The sequence below is a fragment of the Toxotes jaculatrix genome, chromosome 6 (assembly GCF_017976425.1).
Source record: "Toxotes jaculatrix isolate fToxJac2 chromosome 6, fToxJac2.pri, whole genome shotgun sequence".
Classification (NCBI taxonomy): domain Eukaryota; kingdom Metazoa; phylum Chordata; class Actinopteri; family Toxotidae; genus Toxotes; species Toxotes jaculatrix.
In genome coordinates, this window is record NC_054399.1 from 20,086,968 (window position 1) to 20,111,640 (window position 24,673).

Here is a 24,673-nt window from a genome sequence, read left to right on the forward strand (position 1 = left end):
AAGGCCCGTTCCTTTTCCTTTTCATACCGACATCCTTGAGAAACTTTTGAGACAACAAGCTGCCTCTGTCTTGTCTGTCTCCCAGGTGTTCCCCAAGTCACTGTGAACATGGAGGGAGATGCACTCAGTCATGGAGCACCTTCCACTGTAACTGCTCCAACAGCGGCTACAGAGGAGCCACCTGCCACAGCTGTAAGTAAATAACCACAGAGCATTTAAAAAAAAAAAAGCCTTAAATACACTGGCAAATATAGAAGCTGCCAATGTTTTGAAGTGATCTGTACTTTAAGTTATCTTATTTTCTGTCATTATTGCACTTAAAGACAGGTTTCAGTCAAATTAAAGTGTTATGTGTGAATATAGACCATTGAAAGTTACTTCACATTTGATGATTTTCTTAAAGCTGCATTAATTGACTTTGTCTTCTATAGCTCTGTTTTTGATCTCCTCCAACTTTAGAGAGAGAGAGAGAGAGAGAGAGAGAGAGAGACTATTTCTGTTTTACTGTCTGATTTTTGTGTAACATTTTTTTCTTTACAGTTTACTGTGAATAGATTTTCTAATATTCTTCCTAAGTGTAGTTTAAAGTTTGAGTTGCATTGCACTAAATTCTACATGGAGTGGCTTTAAACCCACTACACTCTTCTTTACTGGTACTTTGAATTATTATTTAAATTAATAGTAATAGTGGGTATAATAATATAATAATATAATAGAGTTTGTGTTCACAGAGCAGAGTAAAAATCCAGCTTGTGTTATTTCATGTCTCACTCCTATTTTAACAAATAACATCTAAAACACATTTTAGCGGGAGGTGTTTTTGTAAGTGTTAATTGAAAATTCAATAGTGTAAACACAAGGGGAGTCATCACCTTTCTCCATATTGTTTCTGTGTTCAATGCTCTGTTTTCAGGAGAAAAGGAAATGTTGGAGAAACAAACACGTTACAACCTGTTACTGAAGCCTTCAGTGAAAAGAGAATGTGGTTAATATTCCAGACATGTTTTCATTTCATCTGCTTTAATAACAGCGAGACCCCATGTCGCCTAACGGTTAATTTCCTTGTGTCCTTTTTTTCCCCTGTTCCATTGTTTCAGAACTTTTAATTTGCCATGTTCAACCAGGAATAGACTAAACAGATTGCCGGTACTTTATTATGCTGAGAAAATTAGATTTCCATTTAATTTGAAAGTGTTAAAAAGGTATTATTTTTGGTTGACACCTGCAGATGGCCCTTATCTCTGTTCTCATTGGTTCATTTGTGAGTTTATATGTGTGTGCAATGTGAGGTTAATGCTGAAATCAAACACCCGCCACTCAAACTGTGCCACAGATGAAAGAACCACTTCTAAAAAATGGAGCAATATCTGTGAAGCAAATGTAACTAGGATAAGTGATTTCTGATATTTTGGAAGCATAAACAATGCAAAACAAAAACATGGAAATGAGCTCTTGCACTTCTCAAAAAAACTCAAAGGAAAATAATTTGTTTTTCAGAACCACTGTCTGATTTTATGAGAAAATGACTATTGTGCTTCTAACGCTCTGTTTTATATGATACTATTTTTCTCTTAAGCTTTAACTAGCACACAAGACACACAAAACTATGATAAAAGCAACTTAATACTTAAGTTACACATTCTCGTCATAGCACCATCAGGTACTTCAAGTGTAAATTAAGTTAAAGATGCTTTAGTACAAACTGAGCTTAAAAAAACATGATGGCCATTTACTCAAAGTTATACATTACCTGCTGGCCCGTGGACACTTGTGGGTAAGTTTACACCAAATTTGATATGTCGCCTTTCAACAGAAATAGCCTGTTTGGCAAAACATAATGCAGAAATGAAGTGTCACCCTCTCCACTGAGAGAAAGCTGAGTAAAGAACAAAGAGATGCCATCCGGCTGCAGATGAAAGCTACAATTTTCTCCCACTTCTCACTTCAAACAGCCCCCATCAGCCACAGCGTCAGAGAAACTGGAGTGAACCTCCCTCTACTTGCTTGGCATTTTGAGTTTAGAAGTCTAGGGTTTCCAGGTAGTCCATTAGTAGAATGGTAAAAAGAAGCAATTCACAGAAAAAGAAAAACATGGGTGCCGTACAGAACCATTTCCTTATAAAGTGCCCCTGAAGTTTTCGGAACTCTTCAGACATTTTTAATGGTTCTTTATACTTCAAACACTTAAAGATCAGCAGAGTAAATAACACTAATGACACACATGCGCATTACAGGCAAATTAATTTGTTAATTTAGTAATTATTTAAATGCAAATAGATAAAAAAACATGTGCAACATTTTTCAGAACTGATTTATTGTTGAAGTTAAAATTTTCAAAGATGCAAAACATTCTCTGGTTCCAGCTTCAACTTCACTGCAACTTCAATCTCTTGCTACAGGTGTGGTAGTAGTGGAACGTGCAGACACACTGAAACTGTACAACAAAAAGGCATCTAAGATAGGCTAAAACTGAGCCACCTTTATTAATAATTCCAGCTGAAGTGTCTGTCCATGCTAACAGCTCTGCTGTATTTTAGGCAGCCTAAATGCCAACTTGAGCTAAAACAGCTTCCACCCTGGGATGACAAACACAGACTACCAAGGTACAACTCGTAACCTTCCCCTCCAGTTGCTAGGAACTTGTTATGTATTTTTTAATTTAATTTTGAAGGGGGGTTCTTAAATTTGGGGGAAAGACCCCTGGGGTTCCTTATTGAATGTTTTTACGAGAGAGCTGTTTTTATGATAGACTGTGGGCTCAAACGGTTCTCTCTCAGAACTTTATTTAGAGTTGAAAGCAACTACACAGTAATGTATGAAATGGCTTTTGTTCTAATCGGTTCAAAATTTTGTTATATAGGTCAGAACATTTGAACTGGAATGAAAGACTTCTTATCAGGCTTAGAACAAACCGTAAAATCATTCACCTGCCTCCCTTCCCTCCCTGACAGACATGAACAGTTGAGAAAGGTAAAGAGGCAGAGAGATGAAACAAAAACAGAAATGAGGACTGGAAGAAGTCATACAGAGGAAAAGCCCAGGAGAGCGAGGATAGGAGAAAGAGGGAGGTAAACAGGAGAGGAGATGGAGGCAGAAAGCATGTCAGAAAAGGAGAGCGAGTCCTGAGGCAGACTGTTCTTTCCACATAAATGGATTTCAAGTTAGAGACTGCCTACAGTATTTTAGGTGAGTGAGATTAGAAATTAAAGAGATTGTGGCTTTGATTACACTGCCAAGCATTGATTGAATCTTTCTACACAGTGGTGGAGTGATCAGCTCCGGGCTGGATCAGGGCCAACTCAGGTTCCCACACACACACACACACACACAAACACACACACAGAGTGCTCACCTCTGTGTTTCATTGTTATATCTGGGTCAAAACCTTTTGTGAGCTGTATCAAGGTAATGTCTTGGGAGGACTTTCTCCAGACAAGACATGAGAAGAGGAGCACATTTGATTGTGGGAAGTGTGTGTGAATCTGTGTGAGCAAATATTATATAATCAAAGGGTTTTACATAATTTTCAACTATTTTAGTTCCATAGTTGTCAGTTTCATTGTTATGTAACTGTTTTAATTGATTGATGTCATTTGTGTTTTATTGTTTGGTTCACAGCCTTTTTTGTTGTTTATGTGACATTTTCCTACACTTCGAATAAAGCATTTGTTTTGATATTGAAGTGGTACACAAAAACAGTTTGATAACCTGCCTTCCATGCAGTGAGCCACAGCTGCCTACTGCCTCGCTGTTGATTCTTTACACTGTATGATAGTTAGATTTTATTATTGTTGATAGTGTTTCATTGTGTTTTCGTCCCCAGCAACATACGAGCAGTCATGCGAGGCGTACAAACACAAAGGCAACACATCAGGACATTATTACATAGATGTTGACGGCAGTGGACCAATCAAACCCCAGCTCATCTACTGTAACATGACAGGTAACACACAAACATACAGCACCAATACATATCACAGTTCAACCCAGTATATCCCCTTCGAGTCCCTTCTCCCAACTTCCTATTTTCACTCAGCTCCAGATTTGCATACTTAGAATTCATTTAATTTATTTCCCGTCTCTCGATTTTCTTCATCTTTCCACCAGAAGACAGGACATGGATGGTGATCCAGCACAACAACACAGAGCTGACCAGAGTTCATTCGTCTCCTGAAAGAAACCGACATTCAGCCCACTTTGACTACTCTTCGGAGGAGGAGCAATTAGCAGCCATCATCAGCCAGTCAGAGCACTGCGAGCAGGAGCTGTCCTACCACTGCAAGAAGTCCCGCCTCCTCAACACACCAGGTAAGGCCTGGAGAAAAAGCTTTGATCTGAGTTACAGAGATGATTTTGGAGGAAAGTGAGATATTCAGGTTTTATTCTTGTTGTTAAGCACACTTGAGTGTGTGTGTGTGTTGAAGGTGGAGGAGAGAGTGAAGTTAAAAATAAAAGGACATCGGACAGAAGGTTCTTCTGTGTCTGAGAGATCTATATCTGGCACCAGAGAGGACTGGTGTGAACTGATAATTTAGTTAATTTAGTAACTAACTAAAACATCAATTTTCAGTTGTGCATTTCCTCCTTCTCATTCCCCTGCAGCAGTTAAAGCTTTATCTGCACTTGATTTCTCAAGTAAATCATCTGCTGCTTTTGCTTCTAGGTTGTTTTTGTGATTGCTTCTTTAAAAAAAGTGACTTAAATGCACAGCAAAGTGTGTTTACAATGGACGAGGTTCAAAGTAGACACTTACAAACAACACTTTTAAGTGATGCTCCTTTTCTTGTAAGAAGAATCTAAACTTAAACATCTGTTAACCTGTCCTTCTCCTTAACGGAAAAAAAAGGATACTTGAGTTTCAAAGCGCACTGAAGAAAGTCACGTATCTTGTTTTGACCCATGAACCACCACTGTATACATTAACAAAGCCTACTCATTAGCATGCTTGTGAGGGAGAGGAGCCTTGAGAGAGTAGTTGCTCATTATCTGTTCAATTTTATCAGGGAAACAGCAGTGATACATGGTCAAGGCTGGGCGACTAGGCTGGAAAAATTTACAGAAGGGCAGTGACAGAGCTGTGTTGGTTTCTGTTGTAATCCTACAGAGGTGGCTGTTATGGACAGATAGCAGGGATAAGGAAAAGTGGGTGGGCTGTGCAATATGACCAAAATCTAATTTCTCAGTATAGGTCATTTCATATCCAGATAATGATACGTATCACAATACAGCACATTTTCCATAAATTCAATGAATAAATGCTTTATATAAAATGACCACAGGGAAAAACCTACTTCTTCTTACATCACATTTCAGCTTGGCATTGTGCACCTCAGGTCAAGTGTCAGCACCAACTCATGAAACCCTCGTTTCCCACCCGTGTAGATTGGGGCTGTGTCTGCAGATATAATTTGCAACAGCAGCCGTTATCTCCATCCATATTTGCCATATGGTGTGCCGCAGGCAAAAGCCTCTTGCAACGCCTGAGTCTCAGGTTTGTTTTGAGCATTCGACAGCTTTTGTGGCTCTCACCCGTAGGTTCTCTTTGTGCTGTTTGACTTGCATAGATGGTAAAAGAAGTTAGTCGTGACCGGGCTGCAGCATAATTTGCAAAGTACGGTTTCGTGGTCTGTGTCAGACTTTTCATACTCAAACCATGTCCATGTGACAGAAGTAGCCCTTCTTTTTGTTATGAGCACCTGGTTTGGTCTTGGCTGGTTGGAGGCCTTCTCCTGTTTGGAACTACCGTGTTCTGTGTCATGGTCATTCTCCTCCATGTTTGTTTGTGTTTTTTTTTTTTTTTTTTTTCCAAAAGCTAGAAAGACAACTGGTCTCTCTCCTTTGAAAGGCTTCCTCAGTTCTTGTTTGTGTTGCCTTCATGCAGATTTTCTGCCTGCATCTGTGCTGTGCACAAGACTGTAAAACATTCTCTAAGTGAAAACACAGATGAGTGACAATTCTCGGTTAGAGACATTTCCCATTCAGCTGTCAATTATCCTGTCAGGCTGTAGTTTACCACCTCTGTTGAAAACTTCATATGAAATCCATCTTTGTTTTGCAGTATAACTGGTCTCTGGAGTAGAAACAGATTGATGTGTGTATTTGCGTGTGTGTGTGTGTGTGTTTGTGTTTCAGAGGGTGCTCCATTCAGCTGGTGGGTGGGAGGTCCAGATCCAGGTGAGGTCCAGACATACTGGGGCGGAGCTCAGCCGGGCAGCCGTCAGTGTGCCTGCGGTTTGCAGGACAGCTGTCTGGATTCAAATCACTACTGCAACTGTGATGCTGACTACGACCAGTGGTACAGTGCTGTACTTTACTTTATATCCTTAATAAACACTGTTTTTAAGGAGGAGTTATGAAATCTTTTGGAAGCATTAGGTGTCCCTATATAAAAAATGAAGGTTAGGATGGAGTCAAAGAACACCATGACATGAGCCACGAGTTCTTTCCTCTATCCACTCTATCCAGCTTGGAGTGCACCTTTGCACCAAAGGAGGAAAATAACTGATTTACAGTGGTGTGTTATAGGAGGAAATACAGATAGAATACATTTTTCATTTCTTTTTTCATTCTAGCTGCGCGACTCTAGGGATGGTAATGTCAGTTGGTTCACCTCTTTGGTACAGACTGAAACTATTTGATGGATTGCCATGAAATTTGGTGCAGACATTCATAGTTTTCAGAGGCTGAACCCTACTGACTTTGGTGATCCCTTGACTTTTCCTGTAGTGCTACTGTGAAGTTTTCATATTTTGATAGAAATATCACAAACAACTGTTGGATGAGGTGCCACAAAATTTGGTACAGACTTTGTTTGTCTCCCTCAGCATCAGTTGTAATCTTTTTATCTAGCACTACTATCAGGTCAAAATTTCATTCTATCCAGTACTTTGGTTTATGACCAAGTACCTGCAAAATTAATGCCACGATGAATAATGACATTCTCATCAGTCTCAGTCAGCTGTAAAAATGTCACCATAACTCAAATTTAATGTCGATAAAAGCAATTATTTGGTTGGACCAGCTTTAAAAATTAAATATTTTAATGTTTCTTATAAGGACAGATGTAAAAATACTCCAAAAATCTACAGCTGTTGCTTCTGAGACCCCTCAATGAAACGGTTTAATGAAATCTGTTACTGCTCTAATTAGTCATTAAATACAACTCGGTATTTACTATCACATCCAGCCTTACTGGACTGAAAGGAGCCACGAGACAACCAGGACAAATCCCAATATTTGTACATTCCTCTTCATGTATTATCCTCTCCTGTATTTAAATCCTTTTATCCATGCTGGAAGAAATTCTGTATTTAGGCCTCCTTCCCCAATCCTGTGACCAATTCTGCAACTAGATCCATTTTCCCATATTGTAACCAATCTTGCTACTGTCTGCATAGCCAAAGGTCTTTCTTTCCATTATCTCCCTTCCTAAATCTGTGCGACTCCGACTCTATTTTTATAGACTTTCTCCTGCTGTTAATAACACATCAGATTCATGGGCGCTGTATGCGCCTACAGTCCTGGATTTATTTTTTGACAGAAATTTGCAGCAACAAAGCAGACTGTTGGAACGTGAAACACCACAGAGTGTGTGCATGGTGTACGTGTAGATGAATCACTTAGCCTGTGTTTCTTCTTCATCTTCTACACCTCCTTGTGGTTCTTGTTTTTCTCCTCCTCCTCCCTCTTTCCCTCGTCTTTCTCCTGTTCCTTCAACTCCCACTACTTCTTGTCTTTTTCCTTCTCCTCTTCCTTCTCCTTGCTTCTTCCTCTTGTTTTTCTCGTCTCCTTGACCTCCGTCTTCCTCCTACTTTTTCTCCCTCTCCTCCTCAACTTACAGGGCTAATGATTCAGGCCTGCTCACCCACAAGGAGTCTCTTCCGGTCAGGTCTCTGGTGCTGGGTGACATCCAGCGACCCGGGTCGGAGGCTGCCTACAGGGTGGGACCGCTCCGTTGTCATGGAGACAGTAAGTCCTTTTCAGTCACACAAAGCTGGCATCAGTGTTGACACACTCCACTTATATTACCTTCTCTTTAGATGTGTTGATTATACATAGGGAATTATTTTTTAATACATGTATACAATCTGTCCTCTGCAACTAAAAAAGTGTTTCTTGAAATATTTGAAAGCAAATTTTAGCCGTTTTGGAGAGGTTTTGGACTGACAAAGCTTACAAACTAATATGTGAAACTAGTACTCTCACATACACCCAAGAATTGTAGAAACCAGGAAATGGAAAAATTAAAGAGTTAAAATTTAAGTGCAATTTTATTTTTAAAAAAAAGTGTGAAAAAAAATCCAATATTTTAATGTAGATAAATAATTCAAGTAATTTATCCTTATATACTTAATGGTACAAGTCCTAAATGTAAGACATTAACCATTACATGAGAGGTTAATAGAGTTTTGAAAAAGTAGGCAGAAATAGGCCCAAAACAAAGAAAAGGAAAAATGGGCTGTAGCCAAACATACTTGCTAATTAGCAAACTAATATCTAAAATATGATTGCCATTATGCAATTTCTGATGAAAAGACACAATAAACTAATCTAATTGATATATTTAACCTTCTTTTAACTGCCTCTAATTGCAGTCTTCAGCTTAACATGTAGAAATAAATATATAAATAAATGCCTTGCAAGATAAATCAGCATAAATGAGATAGCGTAGCTGGAGTTATGCCTTTGTTCTTAGCTAATTAGCTGAACAATTGGTTCATTTGTTTACTACACAGTTTTCATTATACAGTCATCATAATGAGCTTTATTTTAATAAGCTTTGTTCCAAAGTGATAGCCCCTCTTTTGAAAGAAAAAAAATTCCATTCCTTTAAATTAGAAAACAAAAAAATAAGGACCTTTTTTTTTTTTGTCTTGCAGAGAACTTCTGGAACGCCGCATTTTTTGACAAGGAGACGTCTTACCTTCACTTCCCCACCTTCCACGGGGAGCTGAATGCAGACATCTCTTTTCTGTTTAAAACCACATCTTCCTCTGGGGTCTTCCTGGAAAATCTGGGTATCAAGGACTTCATCCGCATCGAGCTCAGCTGTAAGTGAGAATGTAGTAATACTTTCAAATACCTGTTAGTGAGAGAATCTAGACGTTTGTTGTCACATTCATCTGATGAAGGGGGAATGTTTAAGTATGAGTTTAAGTACATGTAGGGTCACACAAACACTGGACTATCACAGATTGCTGTTTGCTTCCCATTTACTAACAACAGTCAACGCTGGTTTCTTTTCACCACAACCATGCTCACTCTTTAACCATAACCATGTTTAAATTTTAACCAAAACCATGATCTTTCTCTAACAATAACCAAACTGTTTCTGTGCCTAAAACTAACCAGCCCTTAACTATAGCCATATCACATCAGGAATGTTTTTGGAAGACATTATTAAGCAATGTTGCTCTTAGATCAGAAAATTCTTGTGTCACTTTTTAAGGCAGTTAAAAACAATGTGCTTTGTTGATCTATGTGGAGGACTTCTTTGGTAGTGGGGAGTGCTTTAATCTGTGCTGCACAGAAAGTGATACTTTTATAGTTTGTTTGGTGCAAGTAGAAGAAGAAGTCTGCAGCATGAAGACCAAAGAAAAGATGTTACTGGCCACAGTCTTCGACAGGTGATCTGTGGGAACTGAGGCGTAATCTCTTTCTAATATCTCTCTTTCTCTTTGTTTCTGTCTCTCTCACACATACACAGACACACACACGCAGACAGAACAACAAATGGCACCCCACCTCCTTGGGGAAACCCCAGTTATGGCGGCGCCTGTCTCTTATCACGCTGCAGCACTATTACTGCTGTTATTATGACAGCTGGTGTTGAGGTGACTCTGTCATTATTACTGCTGTTAACATGAATGGAGCCAGGCCAGAGAGCAGCTTCTAAATGAAGTTATGCCTCTGGGTTTTTCTATCAAAGGGCTCCACAGTCCCACAGCGGTGCAGCTTTTCCCTCCACTGTCAGCATCAGCTGTGAGGGATGATGTTTTGTTCACGCACAGATGTCGCCACTCTGCTAACTTTGTCCATTGTGAAGCGTAGCCATGCTCGCAGTGTTGTGATGGATGAACGGACTTTATGTGGCCTTCAGCTCACCTCTCTTTATTACAGGTTAAGTTTTTAACCTAACAGCTGTATAAATGCTGTGAAGATTAATGACTACAACATGCTAGCCTACATTGGGTTTGGAGTTTCAGTCCCACTGGGGCAGCACATACTTACAGCACACATCTTAACAAGAACAGGCTTTGAATTGCATTTGTGACATACAGTACATTCTCATGTCTTTAAACTGCTTGCTGCTGAAAGAGCTGAATGTTGTGGAGAAAGTACCAAAACATTCAAATTCACTGTAGTTTTACAAAAACAGAGGTAAAACTACAGGTAAGAGTCTGCAGCTGCATTATTAGCTCTCTGAGGCTGTACCTCGGCATGGTAGGGCTTTGAGCTAAATGATAGCGTCAGCATGCTAACAAGCTCAAAATGTTTATGATGTTCATCAGTTTAACATGATGGCATGCTAATGTTTGCTATTTAGCACAAAACACAGCTGCAAAACTCAGTGCAGCTGAGGCTGACTAGTTTTGCAGCAATTTGGTCACAAACAAAATAAAATTTTTACCTAAAGATGGTGCTAGAGAAAAAGTTAAGGGATCATGGTGCAGTTCACCCAGAAGGGGACATTATGTAGATGTCTGTATCAAATTTAATGGCAATCCATCCAATAGTTTTTGAGACATGAGACTTAACCCATAGCACAGCCACAAATGTCAACCTGCTGGTGGGGCTAGAGGAAAAGTCAGGGCATCACCAAAGTGTGCTGTGTATGTGTGCGTAGTATACACACACACACACACACACACACACACACACAATCAAACAGAAAGCTGCAGTCTTTCTTTCCTGCCCTGGGCTGGCCTCTGAATCATCTCAGATTTGTGTCCAGCTGTCTGTCCATCCTGCCAACAGATGGATGGGTGGGAGAGAGTCCCCTCAGTCTTCTGCCAACATATGATGATGGAGGAACACGGCTGACTGATGGGTTTACTAAAATGTGGCACAGTCTGATGCCAAACTGAGGAAAAATGCTTTTCCTATGAATGATGAGACTGGAAAAAAAAGAACCATATATTCATCATTAGAAAACAAAATTTTGCATACTACCCACGCAGATATCTGTGCAGAAATAACTGATAGGGCCAAGTCTTCATACTTCTGCTGACTGAGACTGTTCTTCACTGGCTGGATGGATTTCACACATTTCACGTGGAACATTAAAAAAATGTTCTTCATGTTTCTGCAGGAACATTCGTTAAAGTCAGTTTGTCTCAGTGTAAAGATGAGGCTGTTTAGTGCCTTTGGAAGTGACATAAGGGATTTACAGTGTCTCACTCAGAGGACATAATTATCTCAAAGTGTCAGGGAAGGTTTGCTAATCAGCCTGTTAGAACTCAACAAGGACAAGCCAAACTCACTCTGCTGGTGTGACAGTCACCCAGTCTCCCAAACACACAACCTGTGCTCAACCACCTTGTTTGTGTTTCCTCACTATCTAATTCTAATCCTCTGCCTCTTACCCTCCTTTCTAGCCTCCTCCGAGGTCATCTTCTCCTTCGACGTGGGAAACGGGCCGCTGCAGGTGCGGGTGGAGACGAACATCCCGCTGAACGACAACCGGTGGCACAGCGTGCGAGCCGAGCGGAATGTGAAGGAGGCGTCGCTTCGTGTCGACGAGTTCCCTGCTGCCACGCAGGAGGCTCCTGCAGACGGACACATTCATCTGCAGCTCAACAGCCAGTTATTCATAGGTGGGGAACAAGGGTGTGACTTTGTGTGTATGTATGTGCCTTCAAAATGTTAGACAGTTGAGGAAAATTCAAACGTAAGAGCCATTTATTGGCTTAGTAGTGTTAAGGAAAGAAGTCAGGGTAAGTTTAAGGTTATAGTAAGTATTAAGATTGGGCATGCTGTTTAGAGTATTAGGTTGTTTGAACATTAACCTCATTACCAACTGACTACCACTAATAATTGCTGCCATGTCTTATCTGCCCTTATCTCAGATTCTAGGCACACACTTACAAACAAGCATGTAAATGTGTCCACAGGCACACACACAAAGACCTGCTGAGAAAAAGATATTTTACAAGTGGAGGGAGCCAGGAGATTACAGTCTCATTGTCTCACCAACTCATCCTGAAGTAGGCAGCCGCTCACAGAAATTAAACCTCAGCAGACTTTTTCCTTGGACACAGTAAGTGCTGCTACTTTGCCATGCAGTTCTTATTAGATGAAAGTTTTGCTACTGCACCACGCGAATCTCAAATGGGCAACTGCTGGAGTTCCACCACCATGTGTGGGTAGCATATGTCTCATGACAGTACACCTCATCTTTTGGGTCCTTTATAACCCAATGGCCTGAGGTGCTTAGAAAGTAGTGAATAGTGTTAACAAGTGCTGCTGGTATTGGCTGGGCTGACTATTTGGACCAAATCTGACAATGTTTAGCTGTAACTCTGGCAAGCAGTTAAGGCCATGCAAGCATTTTACCCTCACATATCAACTTTGGCACCTTCAAAGTTAAAGGATAAAACGGCTGCTTTTATTATCCTCTTATTGTCAACAAAGACCATGAATAGATGCAAAACACCAATGTGTTTGTCCATCTCTCTGTACTTTTTGCTACTGAAAATGTGAATTGTTAAAATCAAATCTAAAGTTTTATTTAAAAAAATCTAAATAATTTCCTAGAACAGCCGGCCAGCGTGGTATTTAGCAGTTACTTATAGTGGAGTAAATAGTGCCTTTGTTGGGGACTATTTTCACATGCCACCCAATAAACATTTGATGCTTTAGTGAGTATTAATGAGAAAGGGGTGGTCTGTATGGAATTCACTCAAAAAAAAAAAGTACAGTGGCTTTGCAGTGGAAGAACATGTCACCCAGTGCAGCAGTGTGGCTCGCTGAAAACTTTTAGGATAACAACGGAGCTCTATGACAAAGAGGAAAAGGATAATTGGTTGGTTTTGTTTTGTTCTGTTTTTTTCCCAAGGAACCAAGGTTGACAATAAGAAATGATACTGAATATCCCCAGCCTTATCATTTGAACAAAAAAAGATTTACTTGACTAAATGGAAAGAAGCAACGTTTTTCCTGGTTAATATGCACATTTTGAACTTGAACTGTGACAAGTTTAACCTTTTGAAATACACTGTAAATGTCACACTCGAGCTGTTTGACTATTTGACACTAAAAAGGACAGACTTTGCTGATTTTAAGGAACTAAGGCCTTTTATACCCTTTTCAGCAGTCACACTGTTCTTTATTCCTCTGAACTTCATCAGTTCAGACTCTTATCTTCACTTCATCTCTTTCACAGACTTTAATAATTCTGTTTAACCGCTCGCTCTTATCTGTCAAACTGTGTTTGAGGGGGATGAAAATCCATCTTGTATTATGAGGCTTTATCTTTCGGCAAATATTATGGACATCCGCTCATTTGTAAACACACATTTTTGAAGGAAAAAAATCGGCCAACAAATAAAGATGAGATTGGAGAGATGCAGAGAGAGATGGAGTTGGGCATTGATTGGCTGCCTGTGTTAAGCCAATAATCCTCCCTGAACAGCTAGAAAGAACTGACCATGAGTCGTTCTCCTTGTACTGTTTAGGCAGGGCTGTCCTGGATGGTGTTTACCAGCGATGGGGGAGGATTTATATGTTTGGATGGAAATGTGATGGGATTTTGAAGTAGACTGCTGCGGGAGAGGCTGTTTGTGTTTGACAAAGTCTTGATTTAAAGTAAAGCAATATGCATTTGGATGTCTCTACACTCTTGTTTCAGAGAATGAGGAGCCATGTGCTCCAGAAAATTGTTAATAAACCGTAATATTGCCTTGGGTGAATTTAGATGACACATAGTTATTCTGGTTCAACTTCATTTATTGCCGTGGGAAGGAATTAATTTTGCATACACACTGTGACACACATCTTTGTACGAGCTGCGCTTAAAATAATATTCATTAAAGAGTCATAGTGTTGTTATAGTTTCTGTGTTGCCTAATGTAAACAGATACGTGTGATTTTGTTTTGTTTGTATTTAGTAGTGTCACATTAGAAAATAGCTCGTCAGATACTGCATGTTAGTAAAACACAAGTATTTAGCCTTGCTTCAGATGTAATGACAGACCTTTTTTGTTCTAGCACCATGAAATCAGAATCTAAAGCTGTTTAAGTGGCTGAAATTCTCACTGTCATGAAGGGTTTACTTTTGCAGTTCCTGTCCTTTATTTTTCTATCTGGGTCAGGAGCTCTGTCTCAAGGATTTTTCTGGTTAGATCAGCATCAAATAGATGTTTCTGTGCCTGTGTTTTACTCAGTGGCGTCAATCTTTCGATCATTTAAAGAATGTTTAATTAAATTTTCCACTCTGTGTGCCCCCAGTATGTTGTTCTTTCTTTTATAACTCTTGATGCCAAAGGAGACTAGTGTCTCATAGAGTTCAGTGATTTAGTGAAATGAAATGAAAAGTAATGAAAAGCTGCTACAGCTGAACAATTGAAGCTTTTCCAGACTCAAACTCCAAGAGTAATACCCTGCCAATTCCAATCTGTGGGAACAATAACAACTGTCATGTGTGGATATAAAATAAGATGTTGCCAGCTTGGAACTCCAGGAGAAATGCAATTTAGCCAAGTCTAAACTCTGTGAGCAGTGTGAGGTTGCTGTATTAGATAGTTAAATGTCAGGTGAAAGGAGGAAGAGGTGCTCCCTCTTGCCTGGATGAATATCAGACACCAGGTGGTTAATCAGCCTCGCAGTTAGCCACTCAAGAGCCAGCACAGTGATATAGGCAGCGTGATGGTCTCAGTTCCCTGCAGAGCTGACATGGCTGTGTTGTGCTGCACTGGCAACATGTGACTGTCAATCATAATTTACTGCAGAGTCAGATTGAGATACAGTTACACATCTCTCCACTCACATTTATAAGTAGTTTGGCTACAGTAGTGGCCCCATTTGATGCGGGCAACTTTTTGTGGTATTTGGGCAATACACTCCCCCCAACAAAGCAAAGTGCCTTGACTCTTTCTCTTCACCCGTTAGTATAAATAGATTTATCATTTAGATTGAAATAAGAGGCTTGACACAACCTATTTTGATTTCTTTTCATTAAACATTTAAGCTTATTGCAATTTAACTGAAACTTCTTTTTTCCTTTTCAAATTGATATTCAGTCAGCTCTCTGAGAAAAGCCTTGTAAAAGGTTACATCTGTCACAGGCCGCAGAAAAGGGACCCAAGAGCAGGACTCAGGAGGAAGATGTAAAAGTAAAGAGTCTTTACTCAAGGATACAAAAATCCAAGCAGGCAAACAAAGCACAAATGACCATGCTGAGGTAAAATCCCCAAAACAGGTAAGGTCAAAAGCACAATCAGGATCAAAACAGGCAGGTAAAGAACAGAGCGCTGGAAAGGTAAGGCACAGCTCAAAGACAAAATCTGGTAGAGTGGAAATGGACCAATGTACATATTAGAGGCTAATGAGAAAATTGTTTCAGCTTGGTGTCAGTCAAACCTGGCAACACTAAATGTGACATAAAGAAAAAAAAAGGATCAGTTTCATTGTGTGTGGTATTTGTTTTATTGTTGACAGGAGGTACTGCATCCAGACAGAAAGGCTTTCTGGGCTGTATCCGCTCTCTGCAGCTTAACGGCATCACTCTGGACCTGGAGGAGAGGGCAAAGATCACCCCCGGGGTCCGGCCCGGCTGCCCGGGCCACTGCAGTAGCTACGGCTCCCTCTGCCAGAACCAGGGTCGCTGTGTGGAGAAAGCCAACGGTTTCTCTTGTGACTGTGGTCAGTCAGCCTACACTGGAGCCTTCTGTCATAAAGGTACAGACACTGACACACTGAGGACTTCATGTCAGTAAATTCATTGATGTTCTGAGTCTTAGATAGCAATCAATGATATTTTAATGCCAGTGAAGAGCAGTTTTACTACACTGCATGTTTAAAAGATAGAACAAATGTAATTAAATCAATATGCTATTCATGAAAACCTAGTTAACATGAACTTTAATCATAGCTAAAGATAACAGTATTTCAGATCTGACAAAGAAAAAAAAAGCCTGAGGGACACATGGTCTGATACCATCCTAAAAATAATGAGACATCTCCCCTCCGACTTCAAATAGGCTGATTTCATTTTTCATCCTGACAATTGCCTTGACAATTTAATTTTATTGTGCATAAGAGATGATAGGCCAATTCAGCATGAAGTTCATTACAGGTTTCTGTCTGAAGAAGGCAGAGTGAGACACACGCTATAAAAATATCATTCACGGAGTGAAGTATGAAACAGAGGAGTACTGACAAGTAGTGGAGGTTTTTAAACCTTATTTAGTCTATAACACTGTTTTAAATTTGATCATTTTAAGCTCTGTGTAATATTGAAGTAATATTATATATGCCAGCCCAGTCTGTGCATCCTGTCCACAGGCTCTCCAAATAAAGAAGAGGAGATTTGTTTGCCAGCTTGATATGGCCGGCACAGGCAGTGACGCTTTAGTCAGACTCACAGAGGAATAACATACCTACATCACACCCACTGTAATGGTACTGTATGTGAAGGTCCTGGCACTGAAACATGCCTTTGTTACAGACATTTAGTCATTTCTTTAATGTTTTGAAATATAATAAGATTTTATCTGGTTAAACCATCCCACCTTGCTTATGTTATCAATGAGAAGTAAGTAAGTAACCGTTCACTGAGCCCTGTCTCGCCTTGGTTACTGTTCCTTGACAGCTGTCACTACCGGACTGTATCCTGTTTAGCTCCTGTAGCTTGCTTATTAAGCTGAAAGTGCTGCCTCCAGTTGACTTTTTAAGGTTTTCAGATTACTTTTGAAACAATAATCCTGTGAAAGGGTCTTAAATACGCACTTAAACTGTGCTGAAACAAGGTGAAAAGCCAACATGTTGGTGATCCATGTACAAGATGGAAATAAAGAATGAACGTACTCTTGTGCTGCAGCGTATAGCTAGTTAGTTCTACTGTTTTAAGTATGATAAGAAAAAATGTGGGATATATTTATTTTGTTGTAAAATTAGCATCTTTAGCTGCAGGACAGAGCTACTTCTATTATAAAATGGTTTTAGGTTTATCCCAAATCTTTAAGACAAACAGTTGGAAAAAAAAAAACTACAACAAGACGTTTGTATTCATATGTAAACTGACAGAACATTTTGTTAAAGCTTTACAAAACAAAATTATCGTGACCTATCATGCCATGGTGCCATAATGGGGAGGAAAGAGCACAGATCAGACAGCTGTCTGAAGAGGACCCTTCAGTCAGCAGACATTAGACTGATGCTGACTGTCTGTCTCATTCGCTGTCTGCACAGCTCTGCCTCTCGACACTCATTGAGTGGGTAGCAATGAGCTCAGTCTGTCCTGAAGGTCAAGCATCAAGATTATCTTAAAGGACTCTTCTAGATCACCATGCCATTGTGTCCACCATGTAATTCATGTTTGGCAGTGTTAAAAGTCAACATACTGTCAAAGACGGTAGGTTATGCTATGTGATTAAACTCCCAAAATTTAAATTATAAGACGAATAAATTGCCAAATAACCCACAAAGTAACATAAGAAATTATTCAACAAAAACATATTTTTGACATGGTAAAGAAGGAAAGTGAAAGCATCATGGTAGTTTGTTGAATGTACACTCACTGAGAACTATGAAGGACTCCAGTACTGGGTTAGTTCCTCCTTTTACTCTCAAAACAGTCTCTTTTCTTCATGGCATGGATTCCACAGGATGTTGGAAATTTTACTTTGAGATTCTGGTCCATGTTGATATGATCACAGCATTTCTGTAGATTTGCCAACTGCTGCTGCTGAGATGCTGCCAATATCCTGTTCTATCACGTCCCAAAGGTGTTCTTATGGATTCAGATCTGGTGACTGGGCAGGCCACTGAAGTTCACTGAACTCATAGTTCATAGTGAAGTTCTCTAAACTGGTTTGAGACAACATTTAGTTTGTGACATGGTGCGTTATCATTGCTAGAAGTAGCCATTAAAGTAAACTGTGGCCATAAAGTGATGCACATGATCAACAACAATACCCAGAAAGGCTGTGGCATTCAAACCATGACTGACTGTTGACACAAGGCAGGTTGGGTCCATGGATTCATGCTGTTGATACCAAATTCTGATCACAGCTGTAAAGAGTGTATTTCTGTCCAGTCCAGTTCTGGCCATTCTCCTCCGACCTCTCACATCAACAAGGCGTTTCCGTCTGCAGAGCTGACCACTGGATGTTTTTTGTACTATTCTGAGTAAACTTTAACGACTGCATGACAATCCCAGGAGATCAGCAGTTTCTGAAATGTAAAAAGTTGCTGGTTTGGAACCAACAATCAAGCAACAGTCAGAGTCACTGAGATCACTTTTTTTTCCCCATGCTGATGTTTGATTTAAACATTAACTGAAGCTCCTGACCTATATCTGCATGATGCCACACGACTGGCTGACTGGGTAATTGCGTGAGTAGGCAGATGTAGAGGTGTTACTAATATAGTGTAATTTCCTAGCCTTTGGTTTTTGCTGATGATTACTTGAGTTGGAAATACATTCTCAATCATATTTCCAGGACATTTAACATACCAGACAGATAAGGGAATTATCTCTGCTGAGGACTCAATGGAAAAGGACATGAGACAGCAGACAAGCCTGAATTAAATATTAAACAAAAACTGTATGTACAACAAATTGTAAGTGAGAGAAATATGACATCACCCAGTTTTCACAAAGTAGTCATACTGATTGAAAAAGGATCAGTGACAACATTTTAATTTGTTAATTTGTATATCCAATCGTTGGATATTTGGTTAGTTTTGAAAACATTTTTATGGTTGTGTGTGTGTGTGTGTTAGGGCAGCGCCAGTGTACCTAAACCTAACCACACAGGACTAAAGATGCAAACCCCAGCCTCCGACATCACAGACTTGCACTTTGTACTCCCACTATCCACTGCATTATGACTTGCATACACCTTCTTTACCAGAAAATACATTGGCAGTGAATAAAATTCATGCAGTGATTACATTTGCCGTCAAAACATAATTGGGACGTCCACCACTGACACCTCCCTCTAACCTTTTAACTTTCAGAGGTATCAGCCAGCTTTAAGTCCACAATGTCCATCACCTACTCCCTCAAGGAGCCTTATGAACTGAGCAGGAACAGCAGTGCCTGGCCTTCGTCCATCTACTCTGACATGACGCTGAGAGGAGAAAACATCTCGCTGAGCTTCAGGACCCTCCAGAGTCCTGCTCTGCTGCTCTATGTCAGCTCTTTCTACAGGGAATACCTGGCCCTGCTCATCAACAAACATGGTGAGAACACAAAAACACCTTTTTTTTTTTTTTTTTTTTTTTTTTTTTGGGATGACACTCTGGAATCAGTCATCCTCCGCCAACTCCTTCTCCAATTGTGATGCACAGTGTCTGGTTCAAAGAAAACATCCAGATACTATTAAATGGTAATTCTTTCTTCTTTTCAACATTTTCAGCAGTGTTCTTGCCGTTGTGATTATTTATTGTTCTCAAATTTGCATCACTCTCTTCACTGTAGAGCTTTACATAGCTCCAGTAAGCAGGGAGCAATTTTAGCACTCCTGAATTTCATAATAGGATTTGCTGTTATCCAGCATGTGTAAATACAGCTGAATTATATGTTGTTTTTAATGAGTGTGAAATAGGGTTTAGGTGTGGAAGATTTCTTTTGTAATTCTGAACAAAATCTGTTGTCATGATGGCAAAAACTTATTTAGACGCATCCTATAAGCTATTACGAGAAATGTAGTTTTTAAGTCACTGTTGTGGATAATATCCTCCACATTCTGCTGTTAGAAGTAACTTTTTTAAGCTTGACTAAGAGAAAGCTCAGAGTTAGCAGGTTTTGGATAGCTGATCAAGTCATCGTCAGGTATCTGCACTCTTGCTGAAGTATCTAATTAAATCCCAGAGAGAGGTTTCACTCAGAGGCTCCAAAAAGGCTTTTCTCATGTTTCTCTCTTTTTTTGCTGCTGCAGTAACAGAAGCCTAAGCTGCTGCACAGAGAGAAACGTGTATCTCAGTATCTGACTCTGTGCCTGAAACACCCTGTACCCTCTCCAAGACTGCTTTTATTATCAAGATGTGCTCTATTGATAGGGGAATTGCTCCCCATTAGCATGTATTTGAAAAAAAAAGTGAGTCATGTTTAGAAAAAAATGGATAGGGAATTAAGTATTATGTATTTGGGTTTTTTTTTTTTTAAAGAAAGATTATTTCTTATCATTTCTGCTCATCTGTAAAATCGGCTGATATCTTAGAGCATTCAGATTATCTCAGCTGTGGCATTTATTAAGTTTGACACTGTAAAAGATTGGGAAATTAATTTTTTATCATGGAGTGTTATTCATAGAGATAAAGTATTAATCCCTGCAATATTAAATGGTTTGTAGCTACGTAATTCCGCAGATGGTATCTTGGAACATTCAGATATCAGGATGAAATGTTCTTTCTTTGAAGGAATGAATAAATGTCTTCACAGATGTCCTTAAATGTGAGCCAAGAATGTGGAAATCTATGACTAAAAGACTAATTTCCTTTTTTCTTGGGTGTCTAACTGCAGACAGCTTCATACCAAGTCGAATCTTTGCAAAATGACATCAGATTGATATTTTGCATTTTTGCTGTCCACAGCACGTTTATTTTTGGTAGTGAACAATAACAGTACTTCATGTAATCTAAACCTATGAAGCAGTCTCTAAAATGTCATTTAAATATATAACTGGAAATATTGCTTGTTCATGATTACAGTGGTGCTTTACTTCACTTTTTACCAACAGATTTGTTTTATATCTCACATAATAATAGTATTCATCATTCAGTGGCCTCTGTCTGTAAGACAAATTGGTCCTCAGGGACAAATAAAAGCTCTACTCCGCTCTACTTTAGTGTAATAAGTATAATATTAGAGTTATAGAGAGTAATAGCTGTAAAGTAATAGAAAATGGCTTTTCAATTATATGCTGAAGACAAGGCTCCATCAGTAATGACAACAGCACTTCAAGTATTGCAAGCATTGCATTGATTCTGGCAAGACTGGACATTTTTGAATGAACTCTTGAATTTGTGCTTGTATTGCAGAGTAAGACTGTTTTGTTGTTTTGTGTTTGCAAAGATGAGCTGGAACTGAGGTACAAGCTGCACAGCGGCAGAGATGTGGAAGTGTTGGGCAGCAGAGTTATGAACTTGGCCGATGGACGTCTGCACACAGTGACCATCAGGAGACTGGCAGACAGTGTCTCCGTGCAGGTAAACACATGCAACAAATAATTCACACTGTGCCATACACACCACCATGACCAGAGCTGTTTTTAGACACAGACACTGTGAACCGAAGAGTTGGAAAGAAATTTTTTTGTCAACTTACAGCTTTAAAAGTCTGTCACAATGATCTCAAAGGTGCACATTACATTGCCACTGCTCACACTACACTAAATACCTGATAATGAGAGAGGAGTAGCTGATTCTCATTGTCATTGTAGTACTCCAAACTGCAAGCTACCTAATATTTTGTGACACCACAGTTCATTGTCCCGCTGCAAACAGATCACATATACAGGGATAAGAATGCTCAACTCATTTATGTTCTGTTCAGTCTTATCGTAACATGATCCAAACTGGGATAAAACAGAATACTATGTAAAGATTTCAAGTCGACTCGATGATAAACTATGATCTACACCCTGAAGTGAAAATAAAAAGTAAGGATTTCCTAAGCCAACAAAACATATAGGTATCAGCTATAAATCCAGATGTTTGTACAGCTGTCAAGAACTCTCCACTGTGCTCTATTAAAACACTGACCACAGTGTGTGAGCGAGCAAGCCACAGAGCCATAAAATACAGACACAGCAGCCAGCAGATTCAGTTAATGGTATGACAGCAAGCATCAGAGAACAATAATCATCAAATAATTATAGTATTGAAAAAAAATGTAATCGCCTCTGGGTGCTGCTGGATCTCTGACCCAGGGCATGAAAATGTCCAGAAATGGTTCTGCACACAAGAATGCTTTTGAAAAAAAAAATCATGTACAAGCTACTCTGTTTTCTGTGGCTCCGTTTTAGTCTCAGGTCAATCAACATTAGTAGCTCTCCTACTGATACCAGTAAATGATTCACTGAAACTCAAATCTTTGTGTTTGCAAGCAATACACTGCACCCTATGTTTTACTCCAAACAGTGTCTCTCTCTGAGGCATCTCCCACCTCGGACCTGCTCTACTTAGACTCCTCTGCTCAGCTACTGTGAGCCACAGCATCTCACAGGTCTATTGGTTTCCAGCTTTGGGGCTGAATCCCATTTAAATATGCATTGCAGACTAGAGATTGAGCCTCGGGCTGACTTTTCATGTTTAATTGCTCATTTCTCCACTGCCATGTGTTGAAATTCTGTTTGAACAATGAACAATAAAGAACTTGTCACTGTTATCAGTCTTTGCTTTCTACTTTCTAAGCCTTTACCTTCACAGATGTAACATAAATTATCTTTCAGATTGACCAGAATGCCAGAGAGGACTTCAACTTGACATCTGATGTGGAATTCAACAACATCAAGTCACTCACTCTGGGCAGAGTGCAGGGTAAGTGAGGCTCTCTTAGAGCAGACTCCACCACTTAGACAGACTCATTTGAATAACTGAGATGTTTGGCCTCATGCGACAAAATGCTGTTCTATATCTTTCTGCTGTTTTTTGTTCATCGTGTTGGGTGGACCGGAGGGAGAGCTGCAGTCAGTCCAACAGCTGTGGTGCTTTTTAAAACAAGTTGATATCCATATTCAAATTGTCACAGAGAGAGCACTTTAGTGTGGAGATACAAAATAAGCCTTAAACCTTAGAAATGACTAAAGGTGGAGTCACCCACTTAAGTCGCAGTGGTATTAGATGCATTTTAGAGCCATATGGGTGGGTAAAGTATCTGTGTAAATGGCATTGTTTTTTCACTAATGCAGAAGTTCAGAAAATGCAGCAAATGTTGGTGAACTTTTATCCGTGTTATCGAAGCGGTGAGTAATACAGTCTTTATGCCTGTCTAGATGAGGGGGGCTTCAGACAGTTGTAATGGTAATAACCTTAGAAAAGGTTCCTCACTTTGTATGGTAATGAGGAGAGATTGAAAAGAACAAATTACTTAGAAGATTGAAGTCAGCACCCTGCGATTCAGCATAACAACCAATAACTCTGAGCTGCTGAGGGTGGGGTCGAACTAAACCAGGAAGTCAGACGCTACGCTTCAACCTTTATCTGCGTGACAGGACATTGTACTTCAAAGAACTCAGGACTTTATGACAAAGTTGTGGTGACTTAGTGTTTTCCTCTGCCACGCATGGAGAGCACCCTCTGAGACAAACAGCTGTTACAAGCATGTTGGGCTGCGATGAAATTGATAAGAATCAGGGATTTGTTAATAATAAAAACACTTCTTTCTGAAAACGTGAGTTATGTTTACTGTATAATACTTTCATTTATATTTAATGCAAAGGGTAACAGCAATCTCACTGTAGATAACTAGTGTGCAGGCTTTGATTTATAGTCCAGACTTCACCCGATGATAACACCTCTGCAGTGCTAGACTGTGCAGTGCTGTTTTTATATTCTTGGGATATAGAGTGACAGTGGGCGACAGATATACATATAGAACTGGAGTTACATTCAGGTAACTTCTATTTTGCTGCAAGCTTGATGTGGTCATTACTATCAGCACTCTCCTTTAGCACTGGAAACTCGTAGGAGAAAACACAAGCTGCTAATGACTAACTGACTAATCACAGTCTTTACATGGTCTTACAGCAGCCCTGACATGTAATTACATTTCTGAGGAGGTGCATGTCAGCTATGCTGTAGCTATGGCAGCTATGTGCATGGGCTCCAAAGCTACACTGTTACCCTTTAACACAATACTATAAATCCAGCTCCACTCTCATAAAATGGGCTGCTACAATAGAGAAAGTACCCAAATATCAAGCAATGGCACAATAACAGTGAGTTTATATCTGCAGATACAAAATAATTGGCAGCATCTGGCCTCTCATGAATATGTAGTTCTGGAGGTTTGTTGTGTTGAGCAGGTGATATACACAATCTTTTCCACCATTTTCTTTAAAGTTAAAAAAAAGTTTTCCCGTTCATTGTGGAGTTGAACAGCGAACACCTCTGTGCTTCCATTTCTGCTGGAATCAACATGATCACATTTGACTCTTGCATCAATAAGAAGCCCGGCTGTCCCCAGCTGTCACCGTCACTGTGTTAACGGATATTTGCGTAAAGTTGAGCCCTTCTCAGCCTCCCGTTGTAGTGTATCTGATGAAAAAAAAAGCCACATAGCATTCAGCTTTCACTAATATTGGTCACTAAAGACACAGGAAGTTGTGGCTGTTTCACAGTAAAAGCTGGACAGTAGTTAGACAATGGAGGGTGAACAGGCAGTTTGTTTTAACACAGGTTTAACTGAAACAGACTTCACTGAGACGTAGAGCAGAGTAGACTGGAGAAAAAGAAAAAACAGCGAGGGTTCTCGTTGCAGAATTGCTGCCTGATTGTTGATGGA

The 24,673-nt window shown here is 39.8% G+C and overlaps 1 protein-coding gene across 1 annotated transcript in view; it reads left to right on the forward strand.

Moving 5' to 3' along the window:
* LOC121183380 (contactin-associated protein-like 4) overlaps positions 1 to 24,673 on the forward strand; it is an 88,536-nt gene that overhangs the window by 57,238 nt on the left and 6,625 nt on the right. The window contains exons 11-21 of the mRNA XM_041040427.1: positions 86 to 192; positions 3,824 to 3,943; positions 4,111 to 4,308; positions 6,133 to 6,295; positions 7,841 to 7,968; positions 8,880 to 9,050; positions 11,598 to 11,816; positions 15,658 to 15,897; positions 19,183 to 19,407; positions 21,242 to 21,375; positions 22,620 to 22,707. Coding sequence (XP_040896361.1) covers positions 86 to 192; positions 3,824 to 3,943; positions 4,111 to 4,308; positions 6,133 to 6,295; positions 7,841 to 7,968; positions 8,880 to 9,050; positions 11,598 to 11,816; positions 15,658 to 15,897; positions 19,183 to 19,407; positions 21,242 to 21,375; positions 22,620 to 22,707 — 1,793 coding nt within the window. The remainder of the gene's footprint in view (positions 1 to 85; positions 193 to 3,823; positions 3,944 to 4,110; positions 4,309 to 6,132; positions 6,296 to 7,840; positions 7,969 to 8,879; positions 9,051 to 11,597; positions 11,817 to 15,657; positions 15,898 to 19,182; positions 19,408 to 21,241; positions 21,376 to 22,619; positions 22,708 to 24,673) is intronic.